General features: G+C 26.6%; 1 protein-coding gene across 1 annotated transcript; it reads left to right on the top strand.

Annotated features, from left to right (window-relative positions):
- The first annotated feature begins 4,662 nt into the window (after nucleotides 1-4,662).
- LOC130668105 (uncharacterized) lies at nucleotides 4,663-14,595 on the top strand. The gene is made up of 2 exons (XM_057470185.1): nucleotides 4,663-5,299; nucleotides 13,119-14,595. The coding sequence occupies exons 1-2, from the start codon at nucleotides 5,256-5,258 to the stop codon at nucleotides 13,810-13,812; spliced, it is 738 nt and encodes a 245-aa protein (XP_057326168.1). The 5' UTR covers nucleotides 4,663-5,255; the 3' UTR covers nucleotides 13,813-14,595.
- Nucleotides 14,596-14,657: the final 62 nt, after the last annotated feature.

Below are 14,657 nucleotides of genomic sequence, written 5' to 3'. Positions count from 1 at the left end.
ATTACTACAATAACGATGTAATAGTAATTTTTTCTCATTCTCGCTTCATAAAAAAAAATTAATAATAATGAATAAATAAAAAACTTAACAAATCTTCTATGTACCAAACACAGAAGATTATAATGTTATTTGCAATATAAATATGACAATTGTTAGTGCATTTGTATTTAAAGTAATTTTTTTGCAACTTTAATTATATGATTGTGAATTAAAATACGTTAATCCGATTGGGATTCCCGAGACGTAACACCAATTTTTTATATTAGAGAAAAAATGATAAATTTATTTATAATTATATTTTTTTTATCGTGACAAGCAAAAAAATTACTTAAAATTAAAAGTGCATCGAATGAAAATGCAATAGGTCCGTAATTTTAAACTATTCCATATTTAGATAATAATACTTATATAATAAAACGTGATATCACTCGGAATGGAATTTGTTTAAGTATTGGACTGTAAATATTTATTGAGACGGCATCCATTAGATTTTAGTTTGGGTTTAACACGAAATTGTTATAAATAACTCGTTTTATGTGTAATTTAGTTCAAAACACGATAAGGAAAATAATAAATTTATAATTATAACATTAATAATAATAATAATAATAATGAATATATAAAAGTTTTCCTTGACTAAAAATATAAGAACAATCGGCGCTCGTATATATGAGAGCGGTGATATCGAAACTGGATGACTGATTATATGACATTTTTGTAGTTTCAAATTAACAATATTATAATTAGGTAGTCTAATTAAAAATAATAATTAAATTGCAACAAATTTTCTCATTAATGAATGACATTTTTTGTAAATAAAGTTGCCGTAATAAAAATCATATAAAAAATAATGATAATTATGATAATTAAAGTAAAAAAAAAATAAATAGATAAGCGCATTCGCATTTGATAGAAGAAAAAGAAAATAAAAGTCTCTCTAGTTAATCTTTACAATTTAGTCAATTATTAAATAAAAAAAAATTTTAATTAAATTGAATGATAAAGATTATTAATTACGAGAAAAAAAATACAAGGTGAAAACTGCGATAGATTTTTATTACATTATAAATTATAATTATTTATTAATTAATGATAAGTTCTTTTTATGTAAATTTATTTGTTTTAAAATTTGACACACAAGTGCAAAAAAAAACAATTATTATTATTGAATATATTAATACGTATATTAAAAATAAAAATCAACCGATGCCTGGACACAGTTAATTAATTAATTAATAACCGTGTCATAAATTTATTATTATAATTTTAATAAACAATACAATTAGTATCCTTTGATACACAAGAAATTATATTTATTATATATTTTATCATTCTTCGTATTTGACACACCTGTGTACGCGCGATAATTTTGTGTATACACTTATATAAAAAAAATAAACATATATATATATATATATATATACCACAAATTTTAATACGTCACGATGAGAGATTTTAACAAACACGAGAAAATCATTAAGTAAAAGGTAATAAATAATTATTAAAATGAGTATTAAAAAATAATAATAATAATAATAATAATAAACGAACGAGATTACGACGCGTATTCGTTGTGTGTAATATTGGAAATGAATGTATTTAATTGTTTTACGAAAAGCTTTTTCACTAATAAAAATTAGTTAAACATTAAATTATAAATTTTGTTGACTTTATTCTTTATTTTAAAATTATCTTATTTAATTATCAATCGATGTGAGTCCGAGATTTAATGAGATAAATAAATCACTGAAAGAGATCACTCAATCGATTTTTTCATTAATCAGCAAACAACAAATACTTTTTTATATTTTAATTAAGTAAAAAGTTTTGATTTCTAAATCAATTTAAATTCACATATACGTCATTGACCTTTAAGCTCAACTATTTAATTACTTAATCGTATTATTTTGAATAAAGAGAGAATACTAATGTTTATTTTCATTAGACAATTGTCAAAGTGACATTTCAATTTCCTTTTTCCTTTTTACTTCTAACTTGGCTCATTAACTATTAATTTATTATTATTATTATTATTTCTCAATAAGCTTTTATTTTTATTTAAATACTCAAACTTATAAAAAAATAAAATATATCTAAATTAGTAATTAGTATCAACCTGTTATATCACCAAAAAAATAAGATAATAAAAAAAAAGAAAGTAATCTCTCCACGTGTTTGGCAAATCCTTAAATAAATTGACCTGTTAATTTATCAAATAAGAAATTATAAAAATACATCAATTGAAATACTTATTATCAGTCACATGTCAGGCAACACTGATCCCACGTGATCATCGATATAGCTTACAGCATTCCTATATATCAATGATTTCAAAATTTTTCCAATCAGACAATTTTTTTTTACTCATAATTTATTACAATTGCAACAATTATTATTAATTTACTAAAACAAAAGAATCTTTTAGACAAGCGTATTAGCTCAGTATCAGAAAATTTTAAAATACTGGATAATACAAAGTTCATGATTCATGTCTATTTAACGTTTCATTAACCGAACGGAAAATTTTAAACTACGTGGGAAAATAGTTGAGTCGCAATTTCATTTTCTACTAGACGTTTCTATCTAAACCTGGACATGATATATCTATATCTGTATTCAAGTACACGCGGGTAATAATCATTATCAGCTGGTGATGCGCGGACACAACGTGCACTTGTCTCTCAGGAAAAAAAATCTCTGTAATTTAAGATAATATGATTAGTTTGATTATTTGAATTTTTTTTTCCTTATTCTAGAATCTTCTAAAATCAATCAAATGTTTAATTATCGTTCCTCTATACGTCTTTGACATTTGTCACATTTTTATTATTGACATTAAAATTTTTTTACTCGAATTGTAAATGACTAATTTTTTTTACAAACAATATATTATAAAATTTATTCGTTTACATGCAAATAAAAACTTTGTACATTAAAAATTATAATTATTTTACGTCAATGTGATATTTATTGGTAATGATAATTAATGAAATCCAATAAATTTTTCCATTAAATATAAAATAAATAATTGAAATCTGGCCAATTTTGCGATGGCCAGTAGATATCAAGTTTTTTTCTTTTTCAATTTACAATGAATAAAATAACAAAATGATATAACAAATAATAGTACTAATTTAAAATAAATTAAAGTGGTCAATGACGTTTTACTTAAAACTCAATATGTATGTGGAACATAAACATGGCCAGTCATGCATGAATATTTTTTTACTTTTTGTTTTTATATTTATTTATTATTTTTGTCAAGTTAACTCTTTGAACTCTCAAGGTTTAACATACGACGTTGGAATTCCTTGAAATCCTGTGGAAAAAACATTTCCGGTCTTAACGTCATACGTCATGCCGTATGGAATAATTGTTGTTTGCATTATCACTCACAGTTTAAGTCTTTTACAATTTAAAAACCTTATTTAGTTTCTTAGTTACATATTATTTTATTTTATAATATTATGACAACTAATCCAAATATTTACTTTATTATATCTTATTAATCATTTTTACCAATTAAATTATTTATATAATCAGATCTAATTAAAATATAAAATAACAAAAATTGTGTAATTAAAAGTCAATGACTTGACTCAGATTTAAAATCGCAAATAAATATTTTCCTTTTACAACATAACAATAGCATTGTGTAAGTTGCAATGTTCAACAATATTTGTATATTTGTTATAAAATAAACAAATCATTTTTTTAAATTTTAAATAATCGATTATGCCAACTATCTTTCATTGCTATAAAAAATATATATACTAGTAAAATTAGTTTCTGTGATAAACGTTACAGTGGCGACCAGGTGATACGATGACAGATATCAGCTGATATTAGTTTTTTTTCCTCAAGTAAAGCCAAAGTATCATGCGCGTTAATGCCGAGTGCAATAGCACTCGATAATAACTTTTCTTCTATTATTATTATTATTATTATTATTGTTATATTTTTAGATATCTAAATCTACATGTGCAGCCAACAACGTCAGCAGTAAAATAAAAAACATAATTGCTTTCTAACTGTCCTAATCTCAATTGACGCACCTGAAAACATTCAGGTTCAATTACAAGACCACGAGCTAACAATAATTGTACATATATATATATATTACAATAGTGGTGTAACGGAATACACGTTAACGTTACGTTTAGTTACAATAAAATTGAATACAATCGCATGCGCGCGTATCTCGCGTGTTTCATTTTCAACCAATCGTAGCTCAGAATTGTGGTACGATTTTATATATTAATACATCCCAAGTGGGGCACGTTTATGTGCACACACACAGTCATCATACAAGAAGTGTACACGTGTAAATTGTCTATGTGTTTTAAAGCCACAGACAATCATATCTAATAGTCGCGCACACACGTTTAAAACTAACCGGGACTTGAGCGCCATCTTGTTCACGTGGCGCGTCATTTGAAAGCATTTTAAATGGAGCCGCGATTATTTTAATTATTAATCAGTAATGAGTTATTTTATTTAAGTACAAAGATCAATTGATAATAATTACTATCAACATTAATCGATGCATTCTGTCAAGACGTGAGCGTTAAAGGAAATTAAGTATTTAAAATTCGATAAACCCCCACTCCAAAAGAAATTTTTACCCCTTGGTTTATAAAAGCATCCGCAATGGCGCTTCCTCTGCCTGTCGCTTTAAATCACTAGCACTGTACCCACTGTACTCTTGTTACCTTTTTTTCACGCCTTTCTTCTTCTTCTTCTTTTTCTTCTTCAACTGTCTCTGTCTGCTCTTGTGTGTGTTGTCAGCACAAACTATACATTTTACAAAAGTATACTCACTGTAGATTAGTTACACCAACACATATATAGACATATACATACAACTATTAGCTGAACAGCGGAGCACACACCCGTAAACCCGTGTTTCATTTATTGTAGAATAAAATTTCGAACCGAGCCAGAAGTAGTCACTTCGTCTTGAGTCTCGTACGTGAGAGTTTGTCCTCGCGAAAATTTAAATAACGATTCGTTTTTATTTATTTACTAATTATTATTATTATTATTTTGTTTATTATTAAAACAAAATATTGGTTAAAAAAGTAAAGTTGGTAAATAGATACGACGACAGTCCTCGTTAATTAAAATAATAAAATCTCAGTGGATAGCCAAGTGAATTTCCATCTGGTTTTATTCACATTCACCGAAGAAGTGTCGTTATTAATCCAGAATAATCCTCATTATTACTATTTATTTAATTTAAAAATAGTGCCACGATGAATTACAATAGTGACATGTCGACGAATGTTGAGAATAACAGGTTAGTTTTATAATATTTTATTTACTTAATTACACCAAAAACTTTCTCCATTTTTTTAAAACAAATTCGACTCCATTTTTATTATCATTATTATTGTAATTTATTTATTTATAGGATTGATTGAGTAGCCACCTCGATTCATTTATTGTTTTATAAGTTATTTATTGATTTTTGTAGGAGCATTATTTTAACCGGCGATTTATTGAGACAGCGTACCCAAGCTTATTTATTTTCGCGGCTTCATTTTTGAATTTATTCATTTTATTATTTAAAGTATATCAATAAGAATGGAGCCTAGAGCTTTAATGACGTCTACAAATTTTTTAGTGGGCGTTTCTCTATGAAATAGTTTTGTCATCGCCCGAGGCTGGGAATTTTCAGAGAAAATAGTTAAGATTTTAGATTGATGGGATAGTAAAACTATTGAAAAAAAGAGGCTAGCTTTGGTCGCTTTGGTGTTACACAACAAGTCCGTTTGGAAAAGCGCTGCAGTAGATTCTTTGGAATGTTGTTTTAGTGTACCCAAAGCAATAGTACTTTGGCTTTTTTATTTTTTATTTTTCATTTTTACTCCTACTCTAATAATTTTTATCTTATAGTTTCCGAAAAATGAATCAAAGGCGGTGATATCTTTGATGACTAATCAACAAATTAATTAATTAATTTGTAATTAAATTTGATATTGATAATTGGATACGTTGAGTCATTATTATGATTACTGAAACACTTGACATATAAAAATACTCGATGAATTTAAATTTAAATAATATAAAAATATAATTTTGATAACGAATTTGATTGGCGTAGCCCACGTGGGATTGTAATTTAATATTAAAATTAATCTCAGTCTCTATTTTTTTTTTTGCCTTGAAATTTGCAGATGGATCTTAAAATCTCATCACAAACTCATAAAATCCTATTTAAATATTTAAATTATTCAGTATCATTATTATTTATAAAATATAAATAATAATTTATTTATTTTTTTAAACTAAAAATGACATTGAGACTTGAGGAAATAATCCGTCCCATAAATTAAACTAAAGTTCAGTTCTAAAAATATCTACAAATAATTTATGGAGTTGTTAAATTTTGTCTATTATCATTATTTTTTTAAAATTTGTATTATGTCTATAGTAAGTATAGAATCTAGGGGGTCTAGGGTTTAGGTCAGTAGGAATATAACAATAATAATAATTTTACTTGACCATGACTGGGTCTTTGACTCGCAGACTAATGTACCATAAATTTAAATCTTCATTAGAGATCGTAAGATCCGAGATAACGCAAGATCATAAATCGTGCGAGTTTATTACCCAAGCACTCGTACTATCGGAGCTTTTATACTGTAAATTAACGAAATGTAACAAAATGAGTACAATATACAATACAGGACAAAAAATTACAGTACATAACTCGAATCATCCACTTGTATCATCATCAGATTGGAATAAGGTTCGAAAGTATGGAGCCCTGTCCCACTTAACGGTTTATGACATGTAACAACAGACAAAGTCGGCCAACGATATAATAATAACAGTATAATAGTAATGTGTATTTTATTTAGCACATTCTTGTTTACATATATTTATGTTTATAATAACATCCAAATACTCAAACTCTGTTAATTTACAGACTTTTAAATAAATAAAATATATATATATGTATATACAGTTTAATTGACGCAATACTTTCACGATAATTTGCGTGGTGTTTTTTAAATTCAAATTATGGAAATACTTTCTCCAAGAAAAACTTGGTCATTGTACGATAGCTAACATTATAATTTAAATTATTTATTATTTTTAAGTAGTTTATAATTATGGTTATGATATAATAGTTTAGGGTGATATTTAAAGAGTAAGGGATTTAATGGGGTAATGATTACAAATTTAATAAACTACAAGTATGTGAGATAGTCATTGCGAACCCGGTAGTAACTTTAAATTTCTGAAATCATAGTTCGTGATTTTTTATATTTTTTTTTTTATTTTCCGGAAAGATAATTCTCGTTAAAACAAAGATTACGTATATATTTAAATGCATGTATGTATTTTCCAGTCATGCGAATTCTCCATGACGCAATAGTACAATTGATACTTTGAGAAAAATAAATGTTGTGTTGAAAATTTAATATTTTTAAATTTTGGACTTGAAAAAAAAAAAAAAAAAAAAAAAAAAAGTAGAAAAATTAGGCAACTAGTTATCTCACTACAACTATATAAACATCACGCGACTTTCCTTATCTCTTTATATAAAAAATTCGAGTTTAAAAAATTTTTATCGTTTATTATGCAATGAAAAAATAAAAAGTTATTAAATTATAGATCCGGTAAAAACCGAAAAAATTTAAAAATAAACTACAAGCTCGAGTCGAATGTGTGATGAATAAATTAATTGCATATTTAGTTTAAATTATTAATATCTTTATCAATTTACATAACAAATTAGTAAATATAAACAATAATTATCATGTAATTATTATTAAAAAATTGCATTACATTTTATTGAAACGATTAGAGCTGGGAAAAAATTTATCATACTGATTGCTTGGGGAAAAAAAATCCTCTTTAGTAGAAAAAGTTATTATCTGAAATTGTATTAATTAGTCGATAATAAAAATCAAATTAAAAATAATAAATGACAGTTATAATAAGGTTATCATTTTTAACACTTGATAAGAATCGGAAAAGTAGGAAAATAAATAAAAAAAAGAGGAAAGAATCAGTGCTAAGATATAATAAAGTGAGTAATGAGACCGAGATAAAATGATGCAGGTTTTCTTACTCAAGCGTGTGCTTATGATTCCATTGATATAATCTTGATACTAGAAGAAAAGTCATTTTTTATCCTTACATATTATATTACTTGGAACTGCACTACACTCGTCACTTGGTGCATGTGTACTTAAAACCGCGCGACTCAATTATACAATTACGTAATATGCTTTTACTTGTATATATTCTATTCCTCATACGTTTCCGCTTCTTTTTTTCTTATAATTCTCAATTCTTTAACAACTAATAACGACAAGCAAATATATATATATAGAAACGAATACAGAATTTAAACAAAAAATGGTGATCTATATGTATACACATATTTATAAAATTATACAGTATTTATTTATTTATATATATATATTTTCTACGACGCAGTTATTAATATTAACATAAATTATTGGCCAGATAAAAAATTAAAAAATATAATAAATTGAAAAGTATGTAGAAGCAAATTTGCTACAGCTGATAAATAGAAAATAAAAATGAAACTAGTACACCTGTTACCATATATACAATATATATTTAACAAGGATGATAAAATTTTATTTAAATCTTTTACTTGGCTCGAAGAAACGAGAACGGGCACCAATATATTAAACATTTAAAAATTTATTAAAAAACTAAATGATAATTATTTATTTAAATATTTATTTCATTATCAATAATCTTTATTGCGCGAGCGTATAGTTTAGCGACCTTGAGAATGCCATTCTGACACAGTGAAACACCTTTCTCTAAGTCTCACACCATCAAATATATTACGAGAGAGCACGTGTGTCTTCTATATATTAAATTAAATACTGAAGCTATGTCATCAAAATACCCAATAGATTTTATTTTATTTTATTAGTCCGACACATTAAACTTTGGACTTACTATACTTTAAACATATTTTGTTATTATATACACATAATATGTTTTTTACTCTTTCTTTAAATTTATTTATCCCCCAGCTCTCTGGTGGTCATTCTTAGCCGTAGGTAAATATCTGACGAAACACCTCCGTTCTTAATGTAATATTATAATGACAAGGCTTATTAAAAATAAAAGTTATTCAGCATAAATTATTTTTGATAAATTTTAAATGAAGAAAAAAAAAACTATTGGTCATTACATAATAAAAAATGTTGTAGAAATAAAGGGAGTAATAAGATTTTAAAATTAATAAAATAATAGTAAGAGATGAGTAAGTAGATTTTTGTAGGTAAGGCGGATACGGTAAAAAGTAAAAGTAGAAAGTGTCGGATCAAAAGCGTTCTGGTAACGTTTAATCCACCATATCAGATAATATACTATTCGTCGAGATTGCTATTACGCGATACCTGTTACAATAATGATAATAATAATAACAACAACAACAACAACAACAACATCACCATATAGACAGAAAGTAAAGAACGTCCTCTGTACTGATCAAATAGTTCGAACAACTCTCGCGTAACCTTCGCCTCCCCGCGAACGATAACGTAATTACTGACACATATGTATGTGTCCACTATATTGATATTACCAGCAATAGTTGTTTTCATATTGATTATAGTGGTGGTAAATTCTTACAAGTTGGATTAATACTTATATTCGTAGTTTGTAGAATGTTCCAGAAATACATTAAAATGTTATACGTAAAAACTGGCATATGAACTATAGACAAGACAACTTTAATTATAAATTTTATTATTATGAAATAATGAACTTGTAAGTCTTGGGATTTTTAAATAAATCAGGCTTCATTATTTATTAATAATATTAACTTGTTGAATAGAAGATATAATAATAATTTAATTTGTTTTTTTTTTTTTGCAAACCAAACTGTGTCAGAATTAAATTAGCTCAATAAACTCATGACACCTTTCTAAGACCTTGGAGAATCACACTATTATTATTATGTGAATCGGTTTGTAACTAATTATATATGATACATTTATTTGTATATTACATTTCATAGAAAATACTTACAACTCTTTCATCCTTGAGGTCCTTGTACCTTTCAAGGTAGACTGGGTCATTTTTTAACAAAAATATTTCATTTTTGTCTAAAAAAAAAATTTTTACGATCAAAGAAGTTAAATGTAGTTTTACGGTTATTATTATTTTTTTTTTCTACCTCTTGATAATTGTTTAGCAAATTTAGGTCAGTAGATTAATTTGATTTTTTAAATTTTTTATTGAAATTTATAAAAATAGTAAACAAAAAGAAATTTTTGAAGGTGATAATTGATAGAATTATTTATTTGATAATTTAACTTTTAACGTTAAGTAAAGTTGATGCAATAATAATATATGAGGATGGAATCCCAATGAAATTGTGCGATGCAATTGCATAATGTTATTGAGTTTTAAAAGCACCAGCGAGTACTGCCAGCAGTGCGTTGGAAACCTCACCAGTGCATTACTAAAAAAAACACTGTGTGGTTGATGACTTTATTAGGTTTAATTTTTAAAAATCGTAATAAATGAATTTTATAATTTATTTTCAAATGAAAATGAAACTCGAAAAAAAAAATAATAATAAACGTCAGCATTTAAAATGAAAATAATAACAACAGCAATAAAGAGTTAAATATAGATAGAACATTGATTATCAGACTTCTGGTTGGATAACAATGGTTTAAATCGTTGACCCCAATCGATACGACGATAAAATCGATAAACTTTGTACCATTTAGCATCGGCATCAGCAACCGATGCATTAAAGAGTGAATAAAGAAGCTCAAGAAAGGAATAAAAAACAAAGACCGAGTAACAATAAATAAATAATTACTGAACAGAGCAGTTTGGTTTGATCCGGTTCGGTCACCAGACGGTCGTCGGCATGATAATCTCGTTTCGAGCTTCGAGCTTCGAGTTATCTCAGTGCTATGTCGATGACACGAGTACAACACGGTACATGCCAGTGTGTAATACAAGTAAACCACTCCTCGACGACGTGATTGTTCGATTATACCAACTGCACGCTCGACTTGCCTCCCGTTTTTCCCACTTTACACACATATTACATCCCCTTTGAATTTATCACGATGATAATAATAAGTATGCAAAAGAAAGAAAAAGAAAGTAAACGTGAATAAATAATAGACAAGTAACTGCCCCCGACAGCCCCAACGTCGCCACACGCATCACACATCACAATACCCAGCCGGCATTCAATAGTCCATACATTTATCATTATTATTATTATTATTATTATTATCATCATTAATTAACTTGTAGCAGAGTTTGGTGAATTATTTTGGTATATTATATAATATGTAACATACTTAACTATTAATTGAAATAACCTTCCAAGGACACTTTCGACGATCTTGAATAAATTTTCACTTGTTGTGACATTTTTTTATCGAGGACACATAATTAATTCATTAGTTTAGTTTTTGCGTATTATTTTTAGTAATTTTTTTATTCTTTTTTAAATCAATTAAAAGTTTAAATAATTTAAAAAAAATATATACAGGAAAAAGTGAAAGACATTGGGTATATTTTGTAGGTTGAATTAATTAATTAATTTTTTTATTGTGTCTGAGTCTTTAATTTTTATCTGAAGTCAATATATATTTTGAATAAATAAATTATTATAATTATTTATCGACAGATATTAATAATGGATTGTTTAAATTTAAAAATTAAAGGCTTTGATTTCATTCATAAATATGTAAGAGTGTGAACTTTCACACTAATTTATAATTATCGCGAGTGCAGTATTCAGATGCATTATTTATTTAATTTTTATTTGACAGTAATTAAATTCTCTTTTAATGTCAATACATAGTAAATAAATATGATCATGACAATTGAAAGTACTATGATAACGTAATAGTAATAACGGTCAAAGTTCTCACGGAAGAGACTGAGCCAAGTCTAGCCGAGGTCAATTCCTTTTCTTTGAACTTAAAAAAATAAATCATTTTGTGAATTTAATTTTTAAGAATTAATTAACAAACAATGACAAGAATAATACTATGGGTCATGTTGAATAATTTAATTGTAATTATTGTTTATTAACTTGTAAGGTTATTCACATTGTTTAGTTTAGTTTTTATTATTTTTTCAATAACTACTCATAAATCATTTGGATTATTAACTTAATAAAAAATATAAACAATAGACTTTGGATTTTTTTGCAATTACATTTGCATCATGACTAAGAAATCATTGTAATGACTTTATTCGTTAGTATTTACTCATGGGAAATCCACGGAAGTATTTTATTTTATCATGATGACATGTATATAATTTTAAATATATAAACCCGAGAAATCTTTATTATAATCGAGGCCGTGCTACTTTTTTTTCTTTTTTTTTATTTTTTCGAAGGCAACCAGGATCTTGAATTTCTTATAAATTTAAGTATATATAATATGTATATTTGGCTAATGTATTGATGATGTATATGCCCTTGGACATGAGAGTACATCAAGTTGTTGCCTTTCTTCTTTCACGACATTCTTACTTTACTCTGTACTTTTTATTGACAATCTGGCGGGATTCCAATCTCGAAAAATATATATTTTTTAAATTTGGGTTTTTTTTATTACTCATCTGGAAGATTTTTACTGGCATCGAAATACCACTACCATAAATAAATTAATTTCCATGTTAGTCAAAAAAAAAAATGAACAACGTCAATGCAAATTTAAATAAAAAAAAAAAAAAAAAAAAAATAACAGACTTGTTTTAATTTTTGTTTTAACAATAAAATAATTAGTAATTATCTAAAATATTGAATACATGATTTAGTTAAAAAAATGTTGAATAATATTTGTTTATGTTTTGTTGAATTCCCGAAATAAAAGAAAAAATATTATATACCAACTGTTCCATAAAATTGAATTGAATTAATTAAAGACAAAACACAAAATACAAAACACAACGTGACATGAATCCATTATTTGTTAAGATAATTTTCCATTACGTGACTATTTCGCAAATTGAATAAATAATAAATGTTGGCATATTATTTGTTGTATACTCGTATAATGACCTTGTCGAAATAATTATTTAAAGAGAAATTAAACAATGATTATTATTTATAATTACAGAACACAAATACGGAGAACAACATGGAATGATGAACCAGAATTCAGTAATGCAAGTATCCTAAATAGCATGGAAAAATTTGTAAAAGCAGTTAATGAAATGGAAGAAACGATATTGGTGCCATCGAGATTATTGGATCTTGCAGTGGGCGATGCTGGTGATACAGTATGCCAGAAGGGCAAGAGTACAATTAAGGATACAATGCCCAATACGGATCTCTATCGACTGTACAATATTGTCAATACGCTGAAATTAGAGCTACTGTGGTCACAAAAGTCCAGTATTGAGGCTCAGGACGAAGAGACTGAAGAAGAAGATAATAATAATCGTCGAGTTGTTAAATCAAGACCAGCAACTATTCCATCAACAGCAACAACAACTGTAACAGCAAATTCAACACCATCCGCGGAGAGTGCTGCTGTAAGACTTGGTCACACACGGTGTCCCAGCACCACGTCAATGCAAAGCGCATCTTCAGTGATATCGAGTATAAGCTCAAGTGATTCTGATTCGGATATGGGAGTGGAAAATGACTCTGGACTGGAAAGTGAAGATCAACCTGACAGATTTGCTAATCAAGCTGCTGATAACTTCCGCCGTCATTTGCGTGGTCTTCATCGCAGTATCAAGCGCATGACCCAAGCTGCTGAGTATCTATCGTTGAGATATCAAGCCGATGTTGGTGGACAAGTTTGATTTCATCTCATCCCAACATTTCTTTAATAATAATAATAATAACAACTAAAATCATTCATCAATAAAACTTGTTCAATTTCTTATAAATTCTTCCCTTATAAAGATAATTTATATCATTCCTCGTTAATAAATCTAATTAACTCTATTAAAATATTATTAACAATTTGTAATTTATTGTGACGTATTATTGTAATAAATATTACATTAATCAGTAATAGTTATTAAGAATAAAGTGTCTCAACTAGATTCAAATTTAAAAAAAAAATAATTAAGAGAAGATTTATAAGTGCTGTTGATAGACGTAATTTATTAGTAGATAGTTGTCATGTGTGCTAATCAACAACAACAACAAAAAAAACAACAAGTAGAACAAGTTTATTGTTTCTAAACATCAATTTATAATTTAATTTTTTGTGAGCTGGGTGAAAACGAATGTTTTATTATTTCAAAAGTTTAAATAATATGCGAGTGGATACGTGCGATATTTATAATTTTAATTGAATGTTAAACATGATTCCTCAATAAATAATAATTATTATTAACAGAGTATTGCCTTGAAAATTTAAGTAGTATATTAGTTAATGTTTCTATTATTAAAATTTTTTTTTTTTTTTATTTCTTTCTTTCTTCGGATGCATTATTTGACAATATTGATAAACTATAAGACAATAGAGTTTAAGAATAACTATTTTGCAAGGGATTATGATATATGTTTAGTTGATATAAAATATTATTGTGAATCTCGTGTGAGCTTGCTAAAAAATATATTATTTTCGCCGGCAATAGTTGTTTAACCTGCTATTATTATTTATAACGATTTTTTTCTTTTTTTATTTTGATAATTA

Source organism: Microplitis mediator, chromosome 5 (assembly GCF_029852145.1).
Source record: "Microplitis mediator isolate UGA2020A chromosome 5, iyMicMedi2.1, whole genome shotgun sequence".
In the NCBI taxonomy this organism is placed as follows: Eukaryota; Metazoa; Arthropoda; class Insecta; order Hymenoptera; family Braconidae; genus Microplitis; species Microplitis mediator.
This window is presented reverse-complemented; position numbering and strand designations above follow the sequence as displayed.

Coding starts and splice junctions, on each gene's coding strand:
- LOC130668105 (XM_057470185.1), top strand. CDS start 5,256: ATGAATTACAATAGTGACATGTCGACGAATGTTGAGAATAACAG. Junction 5,300..13,118: donor ACGAATGTTGAGAATAACAG/GTTAGTTTTATA, acceptor TTATAATTACAG/AACACAAATACGGAGAACAA.